The sequence below is a fragment of the Pseudonaja textilis genome, chromosome 3 (genome assembly GCF_049901715.1).
Source record: "Pseudonaja textilis isolate UNSWEBS1 chromosome 3, rPseTex1.2, whole genome shotgun sequence".
Classification (NCBI taxonomy): domain Eukaryota; kingdom Metazoa; phylum Chordata; class Lepidosauria; order Squamata; family Elapidae; genus Pseudonaja; species Pseudonaja textilis.
Genome location: NC_141992.1, coordinates 45,814,429 through 45,827,189, shown reverse-complemented (window position 1 = coordinate 45,827,189; position 12,761 = coordinate 45,814,429). Strand labels below are relative to the sequence as shown.

The 12,761-nt window shown below is 39.7% G+C and overlaps 1 protein-coding gene across 12 annotated transcripts in view; it reads right to left on the bottom strand.

The window, feature by feature from the left end:
* PLEKHA6 (pleckstrin homology domain containing A6) overlaps window positions 1-12,761 on the bottom strand; it is a 193,093-nt gene that overhangs the window by 69,175 nt on the left and 111,157 nt on the right. The window contains exon 1 of one of the 12 annotated variants that reach the window (XM_087929457.1): window positions 1,137-1,274. The exons of 10 other annotated variants lie outside the window; for them this stretch is intronic. In XM_087929457.1, coding sequence (XP_087785583.1) covers window positions 1,137-1,168 — 32 coding nt within the window. In that variant the 5' untranslated portion in view covers window positions 1,169-1,274. Of the gene's footprint in view, window positions 1-1,136; window positions 1,275-12,761 lie in introns of those variants that run through there. One more of the 12 variants, XM_087929460.1, reaches the window with a different exon arrangement.

The following is a 12,761-nucleotide window of genomic DNA, read 5'->3' as shown; positions in this document are numbered from 1 at the left end:
GATGACAATATAATTTCAAATAGTAGCAAATCCCTTCCTAACTGAAGAGACATGTCAAGCTAAGAGAATATTTCACATAGAAAGACAGATATAAACTTTTTTCATTATAGCAATATCAGTGTTTCGTGTTTACCCAATACAAGAATCTGAGCAAAAAACAGGATTTGTATCTATAAATAGGATCTTCCACACCCAGCCAAATGTCAAGTGAAAAGCTCCTACTTAATCCAACTCTTCAATGCATCACAGTGCTCTAATGGTATCTAACATTGCATTTACTCATATTCATCTTTTGTGCTACTTTCCATGACCTTCCTGTTTTTTGCATTCTCTCTCTCTCTGCACTTTTTCCAGTGTTAAAACTTAAATGAGAACAAGGTCCTTGGAGCAAAAATCAGAGTCATCATGGTATTAGATTACTGCCTCTTTGCACCAGGGCTTTCACATGTAATGAAACCATTCTTAGCAACACTGGAAAACACCTTCAGTGTGAATTTGCCTGCCCTTTTTATTTTAACATAACAATTGAAGCTGGACCCTACTTCTTAAGGAGTTTAAGGTGGGAAAAGACTCAATCTGAGTATAGGTTGCCCAGCTTGTGAGGAAATTAACTTTCTTGGAGTTATCCTGTTATTTATGGACAGATATCGCCTCTGGGGCTCTACAGTACTTAGTTACTGATCTGCTTTCATTTCAGTCTTTATACGGAAGAGTTCTTTAATCAATTCAGCCAGAAGCAGGTCTGCCTTTATTGTGAAGCTCTGCTCCGCTTTCCTTCAGCATCCTTTGTAGTTGTGTGTGGTTTCTGCAGCTCTTGCTGGCATTCCTCCAATCCCCCCCACATTTCAGCTTTCAGGGTTCAGCACTAGCACAAGAAAGACAACTTCTCCTGACTCTCTTAAATGTTTCCTTAGAAGCAGTTGCCTTGCCTGGTCCTGTTCCACAAACTCCTGAGTTAAGCCATCTGCTATCCTGAGCACTGCAATGCAGCAGCCACTGACAAAAATGAAGTTCCCCCAAAAGCCACAATATGAAATATATAACTCCATGCCCCCCTCCCACAAAAGCAGAATGAGCAAGGCCATGAACCACTACCCTTCCCCCAACACTTTAGAGCATCACTTGGCAAGTCCTACCTGACGCGACGATCTGCTCGAAACTTAAGCATGGTGGTAAATCTCAGCTGCAATTCTCACTTAAAATCATGTCCCTCGAAGGTGGGTGAAAGGAAAGGGAAGTCCTCCCAGAGCATAACCAATTCCTCTAGGGCATTAAGAAATAAGCCCTAGTGGAAACTCTGGCGCTGGCAAAGGTATGTAGTGCTTCTACAGCTCTGCCTCCTTCTTCAACTTCTCTGTTTCTCTGGAATTCAGGGAAGAAAGCAGTTCATCGCTGCTTTTCTGATCTGATTTCTGGGCAGGCGAGAGACAGTGTCTGTGTATGTGTGTGTGTGTGTGAGAGAGAGAGAGAGAGAGAGAGAGATAGAATGAAGGAGAGGCAGCTGCTCTCTCCCTCTCTTGAGGCACCAGGGTCTATCTAGCCTAGTCCAGCCTCATCCTTCAAACAATGCTTTCAGCCTTGCATGCAGCAATCACAGCAGCCGGCAGGCATGGCAAAGGCAGGAAGGATGGGGAAGATATTCCAAACTCGATTCTCCCAAGGAGAGAAAGTTGAAGGGTAGATGGACACTGGCATACATCCAAATGCTAGCACACAAATATTCACCCATGTCCACAAATACACACTCACGCCAGGTGCAGCAGGAGATTAATTGTGTTTTAACCTGGCTACAGTCTTTCAGGAACAAGGGCTTTTTATAAGATTGATGAAGGTGAAACAAATGAGACATTGGCATTTCCTGGAGTGACAAAGACTTTTAGGATGCTCAAGAGGTTCCATGGCCTTCCAAAATAAAGGCTGAAAGATTCCATACAAATTTCACCTTTACAAATATATAATAGATTTTTGTTTCAATTTTTTTATACATTTCTCTGTCCTATTTCTCAACTCCATTTCATTTATTCAGGCTGTTCCATTTCACTGTTTTTCTTTTCTTTTTTTGGTCAAATTGTCATTTTTCCCCCCTTAAACCATTTTTCATGTCAATTTAGGCGATATTTGAATGTACTTAAATTAAAATTGCACACATGTAAATGTGTAGAGTCACTGGGAGTCAGGTGGCATGTAAATTAAATAAAATATGGTTGGTCACACAGTCAGCCATAGTCAGGATTCGGCATTTTTATCCACCTATCAAGTCCTTCCCAAGGACCTGGAATAGACAGGTGTTACTGTTTGATGATGTAATGCTCATTCCAAGTAATGCTGCCTTTTTGCAATTGATTGATGATTTTGTCAATGCTGCTGATATGTCCTCCAGATGTTTTGGGATTAGCATCCAAGGTCCCATAGACCCAGTTGTTTTTTCCAGGGCTCTAACTCTGGAGAGAGAAATCTAATACAGTATTCCTGTTACAGCTTTCAAGACAGGCTCTTTCCAATATCAAGAAAACTGGGGTAAGTTCACTGCCACTCATGCCTTCATGGCCTCTTGTCTGGATTGCTGTAATACGCTCTAATATGGGGTTGCCCTTGAAGAGCATATGGAAGCTGTAACTGGTGCAGAATGTGTGGGACCAAGTTAGTATGGGACCATCTCTCCCCTGTTCTTCCTAACCACCTGATACAGTCCAGCAGGATGGGCATATTTCAGATCCCATCAACTAAGGAATACCAGCAATTGAAGCCCAAAGTTGAACATTTTCTCCATAGCATCCACTCTTGGGAATATCCCATCCCCAGAGATTAGATTAGCTTTACTGGCCTTTCACAAGTCCCTAAATACCTGATTTTGTGCCTGGGCCTGGGACACTGAGTGTGTAAAGGATGTTGATGATTCATTTTTATTTCTCTTAACTGCTGTGTGGTTTGATTTTTGTAATAGCCTTTTTTGTTAAAATTGCTTGCCACCAAGAATGACATGTGGAAATGGGTAACTATATAAATTTAGAAGGAAGGAGGGAGGGAGGGAAGGAAGGAAGGAAGGAGAGAAAGAAAGAGAGAAAGAAAGAAAGAAAAAAGAAAGAAAGGATCTAATTGGAATACTTCAAAGATCTTCAAAGATCTTGTGGAAGATTGAAAGGAGGGGTGTTCAGAAACTTCCCTTCCATCACACTTCAGAATTTGACTTAATTGCTAATCTTTCCCTCTTATTACATGCTGTTGAGAAGAAATATAGGGAGAACTAGAAATATTTATACATTTTATTTTTTACTGTTAACGAGTGTCCCAAACAGACAGAATTGAAACTCCTATCTCATGAGGATTTAATTCCAGTTCTTCAGAAACATACACATTGATGATGGCTTACTAAGATATGCAATATTAAAAACCATGCATCAATTGCAAGAGCAATGTTTCCATTTGATAGTTGAAAAATAAATCTGCCATATTCATACAATAAAGGCCATTATCAACAATATGTTCATATAACACATTAAACTGTAAACCACAGTTTACAAATCACTTAGCTAAACCTAGCATTCTGTCTTAATGGTTGCCAAACCAAGCAACCATTTCAGGCCCTAAGTGGTATACTTGCTTTAGATGAGCATATTGTGGGAACTTGGTCATTGTGTTTGTAAATCATTGTTTATGTTCATTTTGGTGTATGAACATAATTGTAATGGTAATCTTTAGTTTATTGTGATGTTAATTAGCTTCAGGTTCACACACTGTCCAACCCTCTCAATTTTTCTAGGGTATAGATATTTACAATGCTTTTAATATAATCATAACAATTTTAATTTGGAAAAAAAGATAATGCTTGGAACAAACTAAATATCAAAACATTGACCCTGGTCCTTGAAAGTCTACTTTTATGCATTTATTCAGAAACCAATCAATAACTTGTGTCAAGTTATTCAAAACTTGACACATAGCACCTAGCATTGTTTCAAACTACATACAGATTCGTCCTGGTATGTGTTCTACTCTTCTATGAAAAGTTTTAGCTTCACCTGTAGGTTTCAAAAGATGCTCTATAATCTACATTAGGCATGTCCAATCCACAGCCTATGGGCTGCATGCAGCCCTCAATACTAGTGATACAGCCCCACAAGATCTTAAATGTTTAACATTATTATTTGATTTTATATTGTACAATTATATTGTATATTTTATATGCAGTCCAAGACAATTTCTCTTCACTCAATGCAGTTCAGGCAAGCCAAAAGTTTGGATACCCAGGATCTACATCTTTAATTGCTTCGGCTATCTACCAGATCTGGGTTGTAAAACTCTGGAAAACCACTACCCATCAGCAAATCTGATGGAGAAAATGAATACTAGCTCTAGGCCAGGGGTGCCAAACTAGTGACCCGTAGGCCAGATGTGTCATGCGCTGGCCACATCCATGCCCGGGTTAGCAAAGGGGGAAAAAATGTCCCAATACGTCATGTGACACTGCCGTGACGATGTGAGTTTAACACCCCTGACCCAGGGAGTTCTCTAGTGGTAGTCTGGAGTTTTGCACCCTGCATCTGATACAGTAACATTCTACCATTAGCTGCCTTTTCTAGATTTCTAAAGAGCTAAGTTTCAGACAGTAGCTTCCTACATTTCCCAGTAACCCAGAATTCCAATCCATCAAATGAAAGCACAGACCCATTTCACAGGACAACTAGAGATGGACTTTACTGAAATGGGTAATAATAACAATCTTGCAAGTCTGCCTCTCTTTCCCACTTCTTCTCAGGGAGTTCTGGAGAGATAGTTTGAATCTGTATCTAATGTTCTCCTACTTCAAATGTTTCTTCACCTATTTCCCAATAGATTCTTTCTCCAAAATCATTTCCCTGTTCCCCGTCAGGTTCATAGAAAAATTTCATCACGGGAAACATCAGTCCTCTTACTACATTTCCAGCTGACATTTTGGCTATGCTGGTCAGGAATTGCTGGGATCATAATACAGCCAAGGGTTGTATATATCAAGGGTATCAAATTGGGAGAATCTGATTTTTTCCCCCTGACATTTGGAAAGAGAAACATTTCCTCTCATGCTTTCCCTAGGGGGTAACTATAAAGCCAAGAAGGTACTACTAAGAGAGAATTTTGGTATAAACTGCAGCTAATATGCCGTAGGAGCACCCATGCTCAGGGAAGGTTCTCAGCCTGAGAAGGGTCATAAAAATCATTGAGTCTAATGCCTGCTTGGTGCAGAAATCCAAATTGAAGCATCCTGATAGATGATTGTCCAACTCTGATATTTAATTTGACTGGTATGCATTGGGAAGCATACTATTTGTGAAAAGAATAGGTGCCCCTGTTTGTGGTAGAGAATAAATTTCAGCCTAAGTAAATAGGACTGACAAGTAAAAGAAGGTCACCTTCACAGAGAATTTATTATCTTCTCAGCTGCTTTCTTTTGAAAGAATCTATAGGTGTGTGGTGAAGGAGAAATTTGTGTGTGAGAGAGAGAGGGGGAGGGGGAAATATGAAAGGGACAGCTCCTCACTCCAATCTCATCTTCATGAGCTAAGCTGACTGATTATTGTCCACATCTGGCAGCGTGACCTTTTCTCTCAGCCAAATGAAGACACTGTAACACAGACAGGCTTTGTTTCCTCTTTTTGCAAGAAAAAAAAACATCTCCCTATAAAAAATTTCCAAACAGCATTGAATAAGTTCCAGAAAGCTTAAGGTCAGAGATATGCGTAAAATGCATGTTTTGGGTATTGGACTATTGTTCCTGTCCACTCCATTCTGTTTCAAACATCTCAGTGTGCTGACCAAAAGCTGTGATGCCCAGAAGTTATCAATGTCATTTCTGTCTATCCCGTGGTATCAAGAAAAATGACCAATGAATGACCAAAGCAAGCTTCAAGCAGTATTCCTGAATCTACCAAAATCCACTGTTGGTATTCTGTTGCTATACTGCTTCGGATGTTATTAGGAGAGAAACTTTCACACCTGAGATTCATGGATCTTGTGGAAGGATGAACTTTCATGAATATTTTTTGTAAACAATGTGACACAAGATTACTGTATTAACATTGCAGGTTTTTCTCTGCAGTCAGCTGCCCAGGTGAGGTACATAAGCACTTGCACAGAAAGGAAAAAAGCATAAAACTCCTCAGAAACCCTTCCAGGTGGCTCCTGAGGTACAAATGAAGAAAATATAAAAGAAGCCAAAGCAGGTAAACAGAACTGGTGGGGGTTTCTTCAGGGTTTTGAGGGAGAGGTGATTATACAGGAGGTAGAGCAAAGGAGGTAGTAGCTGGCACAACAAGAGTGTCCACACCTAGAAAAGATCAAGGAAGGTGCCTGAGATAGCTGAAACCAAAGAGGACCCTGTAGAAAAGAACTATCGTGAAAAAAAAAGGAAAGGCTTGGACTCTAGATGGTGGCAGAGTGAACTCCACGTGGTTCAGGCACTGGATAACTGAGCAAGAGAGGATTAAAAGGAGAAGCTGTTAGCATTCCTAAGCTTGTAGATAATGTAGTATGGGAGGAGGAAGAAAAAGGCAGCCAGGCAGTTTGTATTATAAGCAACACCATTTGGTTAAGTACTAACATGTATTATATTATATTCTGCTAGGTCACTATAGATAAAAATGCCTACACCTATGAACATAAAGTCTTATAAATACACTTTGCACTATTGTTGTACAGAAACCAATTGCAGTACCTTCACTCCTTATTCCTGTGCTTTTCTATCTCTCTGTGTGAGGGACTTCTTTCCTATCCTCCAAAAAGACTTTTGAATTACATTTCTAAGAGTTCTAGAAGCTTATAAAATGCTAGCTGCAGAAAGCAAGTTGTGCCAGATTTCCTATGATAGCAGCATAGCTGCTAATCCCATCAAAGAAACTGGAGGAAAATAAGAAGAACTAAGTGCAGAACCATTAGGGGAAAAAAAAACCATTTGACGCACATAATAGCGATAGAATGACAGAGACACACCACAAAGGCAGAAACTCTATTATGAGTGAGCAGCTAACCCCAGGTAGAAAGACAGGCAGAGTCCTGCCGCCAGAATAGGAGCCAGATAACTCCTGGCAGTGCAGATTTTTATCTCTCCTTTGTTCAATATTAATTGACTCAGCAAGTGATGCATTAACACGTGCCAATGGCCATATTTCTATTCCAGGGCAGCACTCTTGATCTCCCTTTCTCATGAAATTCCTGGCCACCTCTATGCTCTGTCTTCCCACCCACCATACTTTGCAGAAAAGGTCAGTCAGCTCGGTGGAAGAGGTCTCGGTACAGGTTTGCTTTCTGCTTTGTTCAGCTACAAGAAATATTTTGGACAAAGGGTTAGCCGAAAGGGAGATCAGCCTGCACTTGGACTGACTCCCAGCTAGGCCACCTAGCCTGTGGTCTGACACTCACCCTGACTCATAGGCACTAAGCTGTAAACCTATTCACATACCTCAGAGCAACACCTGCCCCTGCTAATTACTTCTGCTTTTGGCAGCTGTTAGATAATTGGGACTCATCCTTTCTTTACTTGCAAAGTTCAAGAAGCAATGTGTGCCAGGAACTGAGAACACTGCTTGATATGTTTTACTTTCTGATACCTTACTGAGAATCTGATTGTAACATACATCTCTCTCGAGGCACATCAAATAATGCAGCCCAAGGCAATTAACTGTACCTCCAATATACAAGGATAGTTTAAAACAGAAGTAAGGAACAAGTGATTCTCCAGATGTGTGTGTCTTTTATCTCTAAAAATATAGACACCTCTAGGATGAGCTTTAGCTGCTGTTTTTCAGTCACCTTACTATGATATTGTAGGTAAAGCTTTCTTTAATATTTACACTTGAATGTATGAAAGAAAATGCTACCACTTTCTTCTGTATGATCACCTTACTTTGGAAAGGAAACCCAACATCTAGTTCTATAATATAGTTATATACATAAACATATATACATATACATAGTTATACTTTGATGGTTTTGGAGACGTAACCATAATGACATCTTTTTTCTTAGCAACAAAAAGAAAAGAACTGGCTGCTTTAAGGAAGTGCAGACAGTTGCTGTGTTTATAACCTTGGGCACTCCAAAGCATCTCTTTGCAATCACATCTGAAATTCTGGGTGATCTTAGTATGAAGGTGGTTTGGGAAGCAGGCGGCAGGTATCTAGATCCTATGAAAACCCATTTCTTTCTTTTGATGGGCTGCTGCTTCATTATATAGCTGGAAGCGGGGGCTTTACTTCTCTCTCCTTCTCCTTCTCCTTCTCCTTCTCCTTCTCCCTCTCTCCCTCCCCCTCCCCTTCCCCAACATGGCCTGTTTTCTAAAAATCTCAGTCAGTGGCTCCATTTTGTTGTTAACACATTGACAACCACATAATATTAGTAGAGTATTAGCAGAGCATTCATTCATAAAATGTGGATTATGGTGCTTTGGTATTTTCTGGAAATACGCTAAAAGATCTGGGTGACTAATTAATGATGGGCAAACTCTATTAAAAGTAATTCAGGATATTCAGGTCAGCAGCAAGTGTTTTCCCTTGGTGAAGTAATTGTCTTCTATGGGGCTGGCAAGCAAAATATTTCTGTTCATGGGAGAAAAGTGCACTGGCCTAGGGCTAGTTTCATTCTTAGTCAACAAGGGCCACAACAATGAGACACAAAGGCTCTTGGATTAAAATAAAATCTAATTTATTTGATAATTTAAGGACAAGAGGGAGAGTATGAGGCACAGACATTGAAAAAAGCCATGCAGAATAGAGATAACAGTTCTCTTAAGAAGAGAGATGAAGTGTAATGTTCCTTTTTAAGCAAAGGGTATCAGACCTGGACATTACCACAGAAAAACTGAAGCATGACAAGCAGCACGGCACGAATAATATGCTGAGAATATCTCAATGCCTTAAGAAAGAGGGAGAGAATGAGAAGCATATCTATTCTGCATAATAGAAGAGACATGGAGTGTTGAGCAGGTAAGGACTAGCACAGGTTTTCAGGCAAGCTCTAAAATAGATTTCTGCCAGTCATCATGATAATCCCATTAGATGGAGGGGACAATTCCTGTTCTTCTGGCTCTTATCCCTATGCAGGCCCAATGCATATATTAGGCAATTAGGAATAACATCAAGGATTAGTTGAATCTGATAACATCTTTTTTTTAAAAGTCAGATGTTGCAATGTAGACAGCCAGAGCATCCTTCCCATTCTGGGTGATTAATTTCGACAGTTTAGTTCTGAATATATTCTCCCAGAGTGTTTGTGGTATTGTGTGGATTAAAGCTAATGATGTGAAACTGACTGGAAAATAAATTATTATGAAAGCAATACTTGGTAAACATTTAAGTTATGATGTTGTGTGAGCATGTCAGAAATACAAGAGAAGACTAATGCTTCTCACTATCATCCTAGTATGTCCTAGTATGGCTATTTGCTTTCATTTACCCTTAAAATGATTGTGTTGATATATAATTATAGCATCTCCTGGGATACAAGAAAGTTAATCTTGAAAGGAACACCGAAGAAAAATTCTGAATGTGTACTTAAGCAGAGAAATGCATGTTCAGGGAAATACGTTGTTATTTCTGCTTCACAGTAACAATAGCAATAGCACTTAGACTCATATACTGCTTTATAGTGCTTTACAGCCTTCTCTAAGTGGTTTACAGAGTCAGCATATTGCCCCCAATAATCTGGGTCCTCATTTTACCCACCCCAGAAGGATGGAAGGCTGAGTCAACCTTGAGCCTGGTGAGATTTGATCTGCCAAATTGCAGACAGTTGGCTGCAGCAGAAGTAGCTTGCAGTAGTACACTCTAACCGCTGCACCACTGAGGCTCTAAACAAGGATAGTTTTTAATGAAATTATGGTTTAATGACATCCTGCAAATTAGAAAATCCTATATCAAAATAATATTATATATTCTATTAGACATAACTGCATTTTCAAAAATCTATACAAAAAGCACTTTTTGTTTCTCTGTCCCCATACAATGGCATCAGTATCAGGTCCTTTATATGTCTACCCATAAAGTGAACTACCTTTGGACCTTAAACAGAAAGTACTTATTGCATAGCTAACAGCCTTAAATGCTAAGGCAATTTTAAGATTGTCATTTTAAATATTAAATCTTTCCTTTGAAATGAAAGTTGGTGGGCTAAAATATCTGCCACATATACACTTGGTTGTATTCTTGCTGCTAAAATATTTGATCCTCAGAGCCTTATTAAGCTGAGGTCTGAATATGAAATACTTTAAATTTATTATATACATTTTGCTGGGTTTTTATAATATATTCGTGTAGCCCACAGAGGGCAGAAAGGAGTAAGTACATGTTTTGCTGACAGCTAAGAATGAGGCAGTTAACTGACCCCGGCCAACACCCCTATGCTTAATGTATATATACAACACTAATGGAAACCATCCCTTAACACAGGCCCTGTTGCTGGAAAGTCTGAGATTTTTGCATACCCAAGATAAGTCTGTCTGGAAGAAGAGAAAGATCTGCAAAACTAGGTTTCTCTCCCTCCCTCCAAAATGAACAGGTTTTTTTCAGTAGTGGAACCTGGTGTGTACTAAGTAAAAACTGTGGTGATGGGGGCTGGGGGGAACCTGGTGAGCAAGTCCTTCTTAATTCTTGCTTTGCTCTCGACTGGGCTTGCTGGTGGAATTGCTGCCAGATCCATATTATGGAGTTTTCTGACATTCCCAAAACACATTCTTTCCCTTTATTTCTGGAGGGGAGCCCAAGCCAAGATAAAATTCCAGCAGTAGACTTAAAGAGTATATTAAAATAACAGCATGGGATATTTCCTTTCAGTCCTCAACCCCATATTCACTATTGCTCACCTGTCAGAAAGTTTTGTCTGATGGGGGGAAAAATCATTCTCCCAAGATTGCTGAAGCTGAACATAGTGAACTCTTAACTGCAAAACACTGGAGAGATCCGATGTCAGCAGGTAGCATCCTTGGATGGCTGCTGGCTTCCCTGTCACATAACAACTGATTTGCAAACCATTTCCCAGTGCAGTGTAAACCAAATTGTTTCCCCCTCATTTGCAAACACTTTCAGAGCTCACTACCACTGGCTGAATGAATTTGAAATGTGACCTAGGTCAGGGGTCTCCAAGCTTGGCAACTTTAAGACTTGTGGACTTCAACTCCCAGGGTTCCTCAATCAGCAAAGCTGGCTGAGGAACTCTGGGAGTTGAAGTCCACAAGTCTTAAAGTTGCTGCTTGGAGACCCCTGACCTATGAGACAAATGTCATAGCACTCGTCCATGTCTCCATGGATGGGGCGGGGCAGGGGTAGCACAGAAAGAACATGCTGGAATGTGTATCCCATCTGATGCAGAGGATTGAAGGTAAAGCTGAGTCTAGAATAGAGGTTGGTAACCTTTTGGTAGCTAAGGATATGCTTAAACTTTGGGGTGGCTGAAAACTGCAAAGTAGAAATGGGCGTATTACACATGGATGGGATGGGATTTGGCGGATCCCATTTCCTACCATGTCACATATGAGAAAGACTACTACAACTACCTGCTTTTATATATGTAGAAATTAACTGAATCATGTAGAAATTAACTAGCAAGCGTAATTCTATCATTTAAGATAAAAGGTTCACTTAAAAGTGAACCCAAATTTCTATTAAGGAAGGGGAAACAGTTGTTTCCAAGGTGATTGGAAAGCAAACCATTAACATTTTTGATGCAAACAATGAATGGTCATTATCAAATCTGTATTTATTAGATGAGTAATTATGTTGGACTAGAAGATCTCAAAAGTCCCTTCCACTTTGCTATTCTGTTGTGAGGCAGCAAGAAAGTCACTCAGGGAACATCTATGTAATTAGAGCCATTTTTCTCCATTTCCCTGGCTGAATGCAGCATGCAAAAAGATCCAGATTTGAACCCAACATTTCCAGATGTGGCTAGAAAAGGTATTCGAAACATTGAAAAAATGCTGCCAGTTAATATAAAGAAGATCACCCTAGGCAAGCCAATGATCAGTGTCATCCATGGCAAAAATGAAAATAGCAGGAGGGACTTACTGATGTACTGCTGTTGGCAGGCAGCATTCTGATATACAGAAAATTGAACTCTTTGCTAAGAAATCCCTTGGTCCTGGAGCCAATTCTTCACCATGAATTTATTATTATTTTTGTAAACACAAGGATTTTTTTTTTACTTGATCATAGTAGAAATCTTCCAATTACAAAGTACTGAAGGACCAAATGGAATGATTTTATGCAAGGGGAAACTATCCAGAAGTTTAGTCTATATTTCTGAACCATGGATTTGGACTGCTATAAACCTAAGAGGCCAGGGTGGCTAGAATTTAAACCAATTTTAATGACTTGGCTTCCTCTTTTGTTTTCATACCCTTTTCTTTACCTCTTTTGCCTGCCTTCTTTAAGAATCCACAGCACTCATCCGATTAAGCCACAACTAGCTTTTAATAACTGCATTGCTCTCACCGACCACAATGCATTTGGGGCTGAAAAGTTGATGGCATTCATTCGACTGATGACTCAGGGGTTAAACCTTTCCTGTCTTTTATTAAAACTTGACCTGTAGCTTGGAAACCTTCCAAGCACCTGGTGCCTTGCATGGCTTTAAAAAAAATGCTGTAATCTTCATGTTTCTTGCTCTATTTAATTTTCTTTGATTTAAATATAAGAAGATAGCCGCCCATTAATATTTCTGTGTCAAAAGATTGGAATCTAACAGATATAGGGGTTCTATAATAATTTGGTCCACAGACTGAGCCTATGACACAAGAA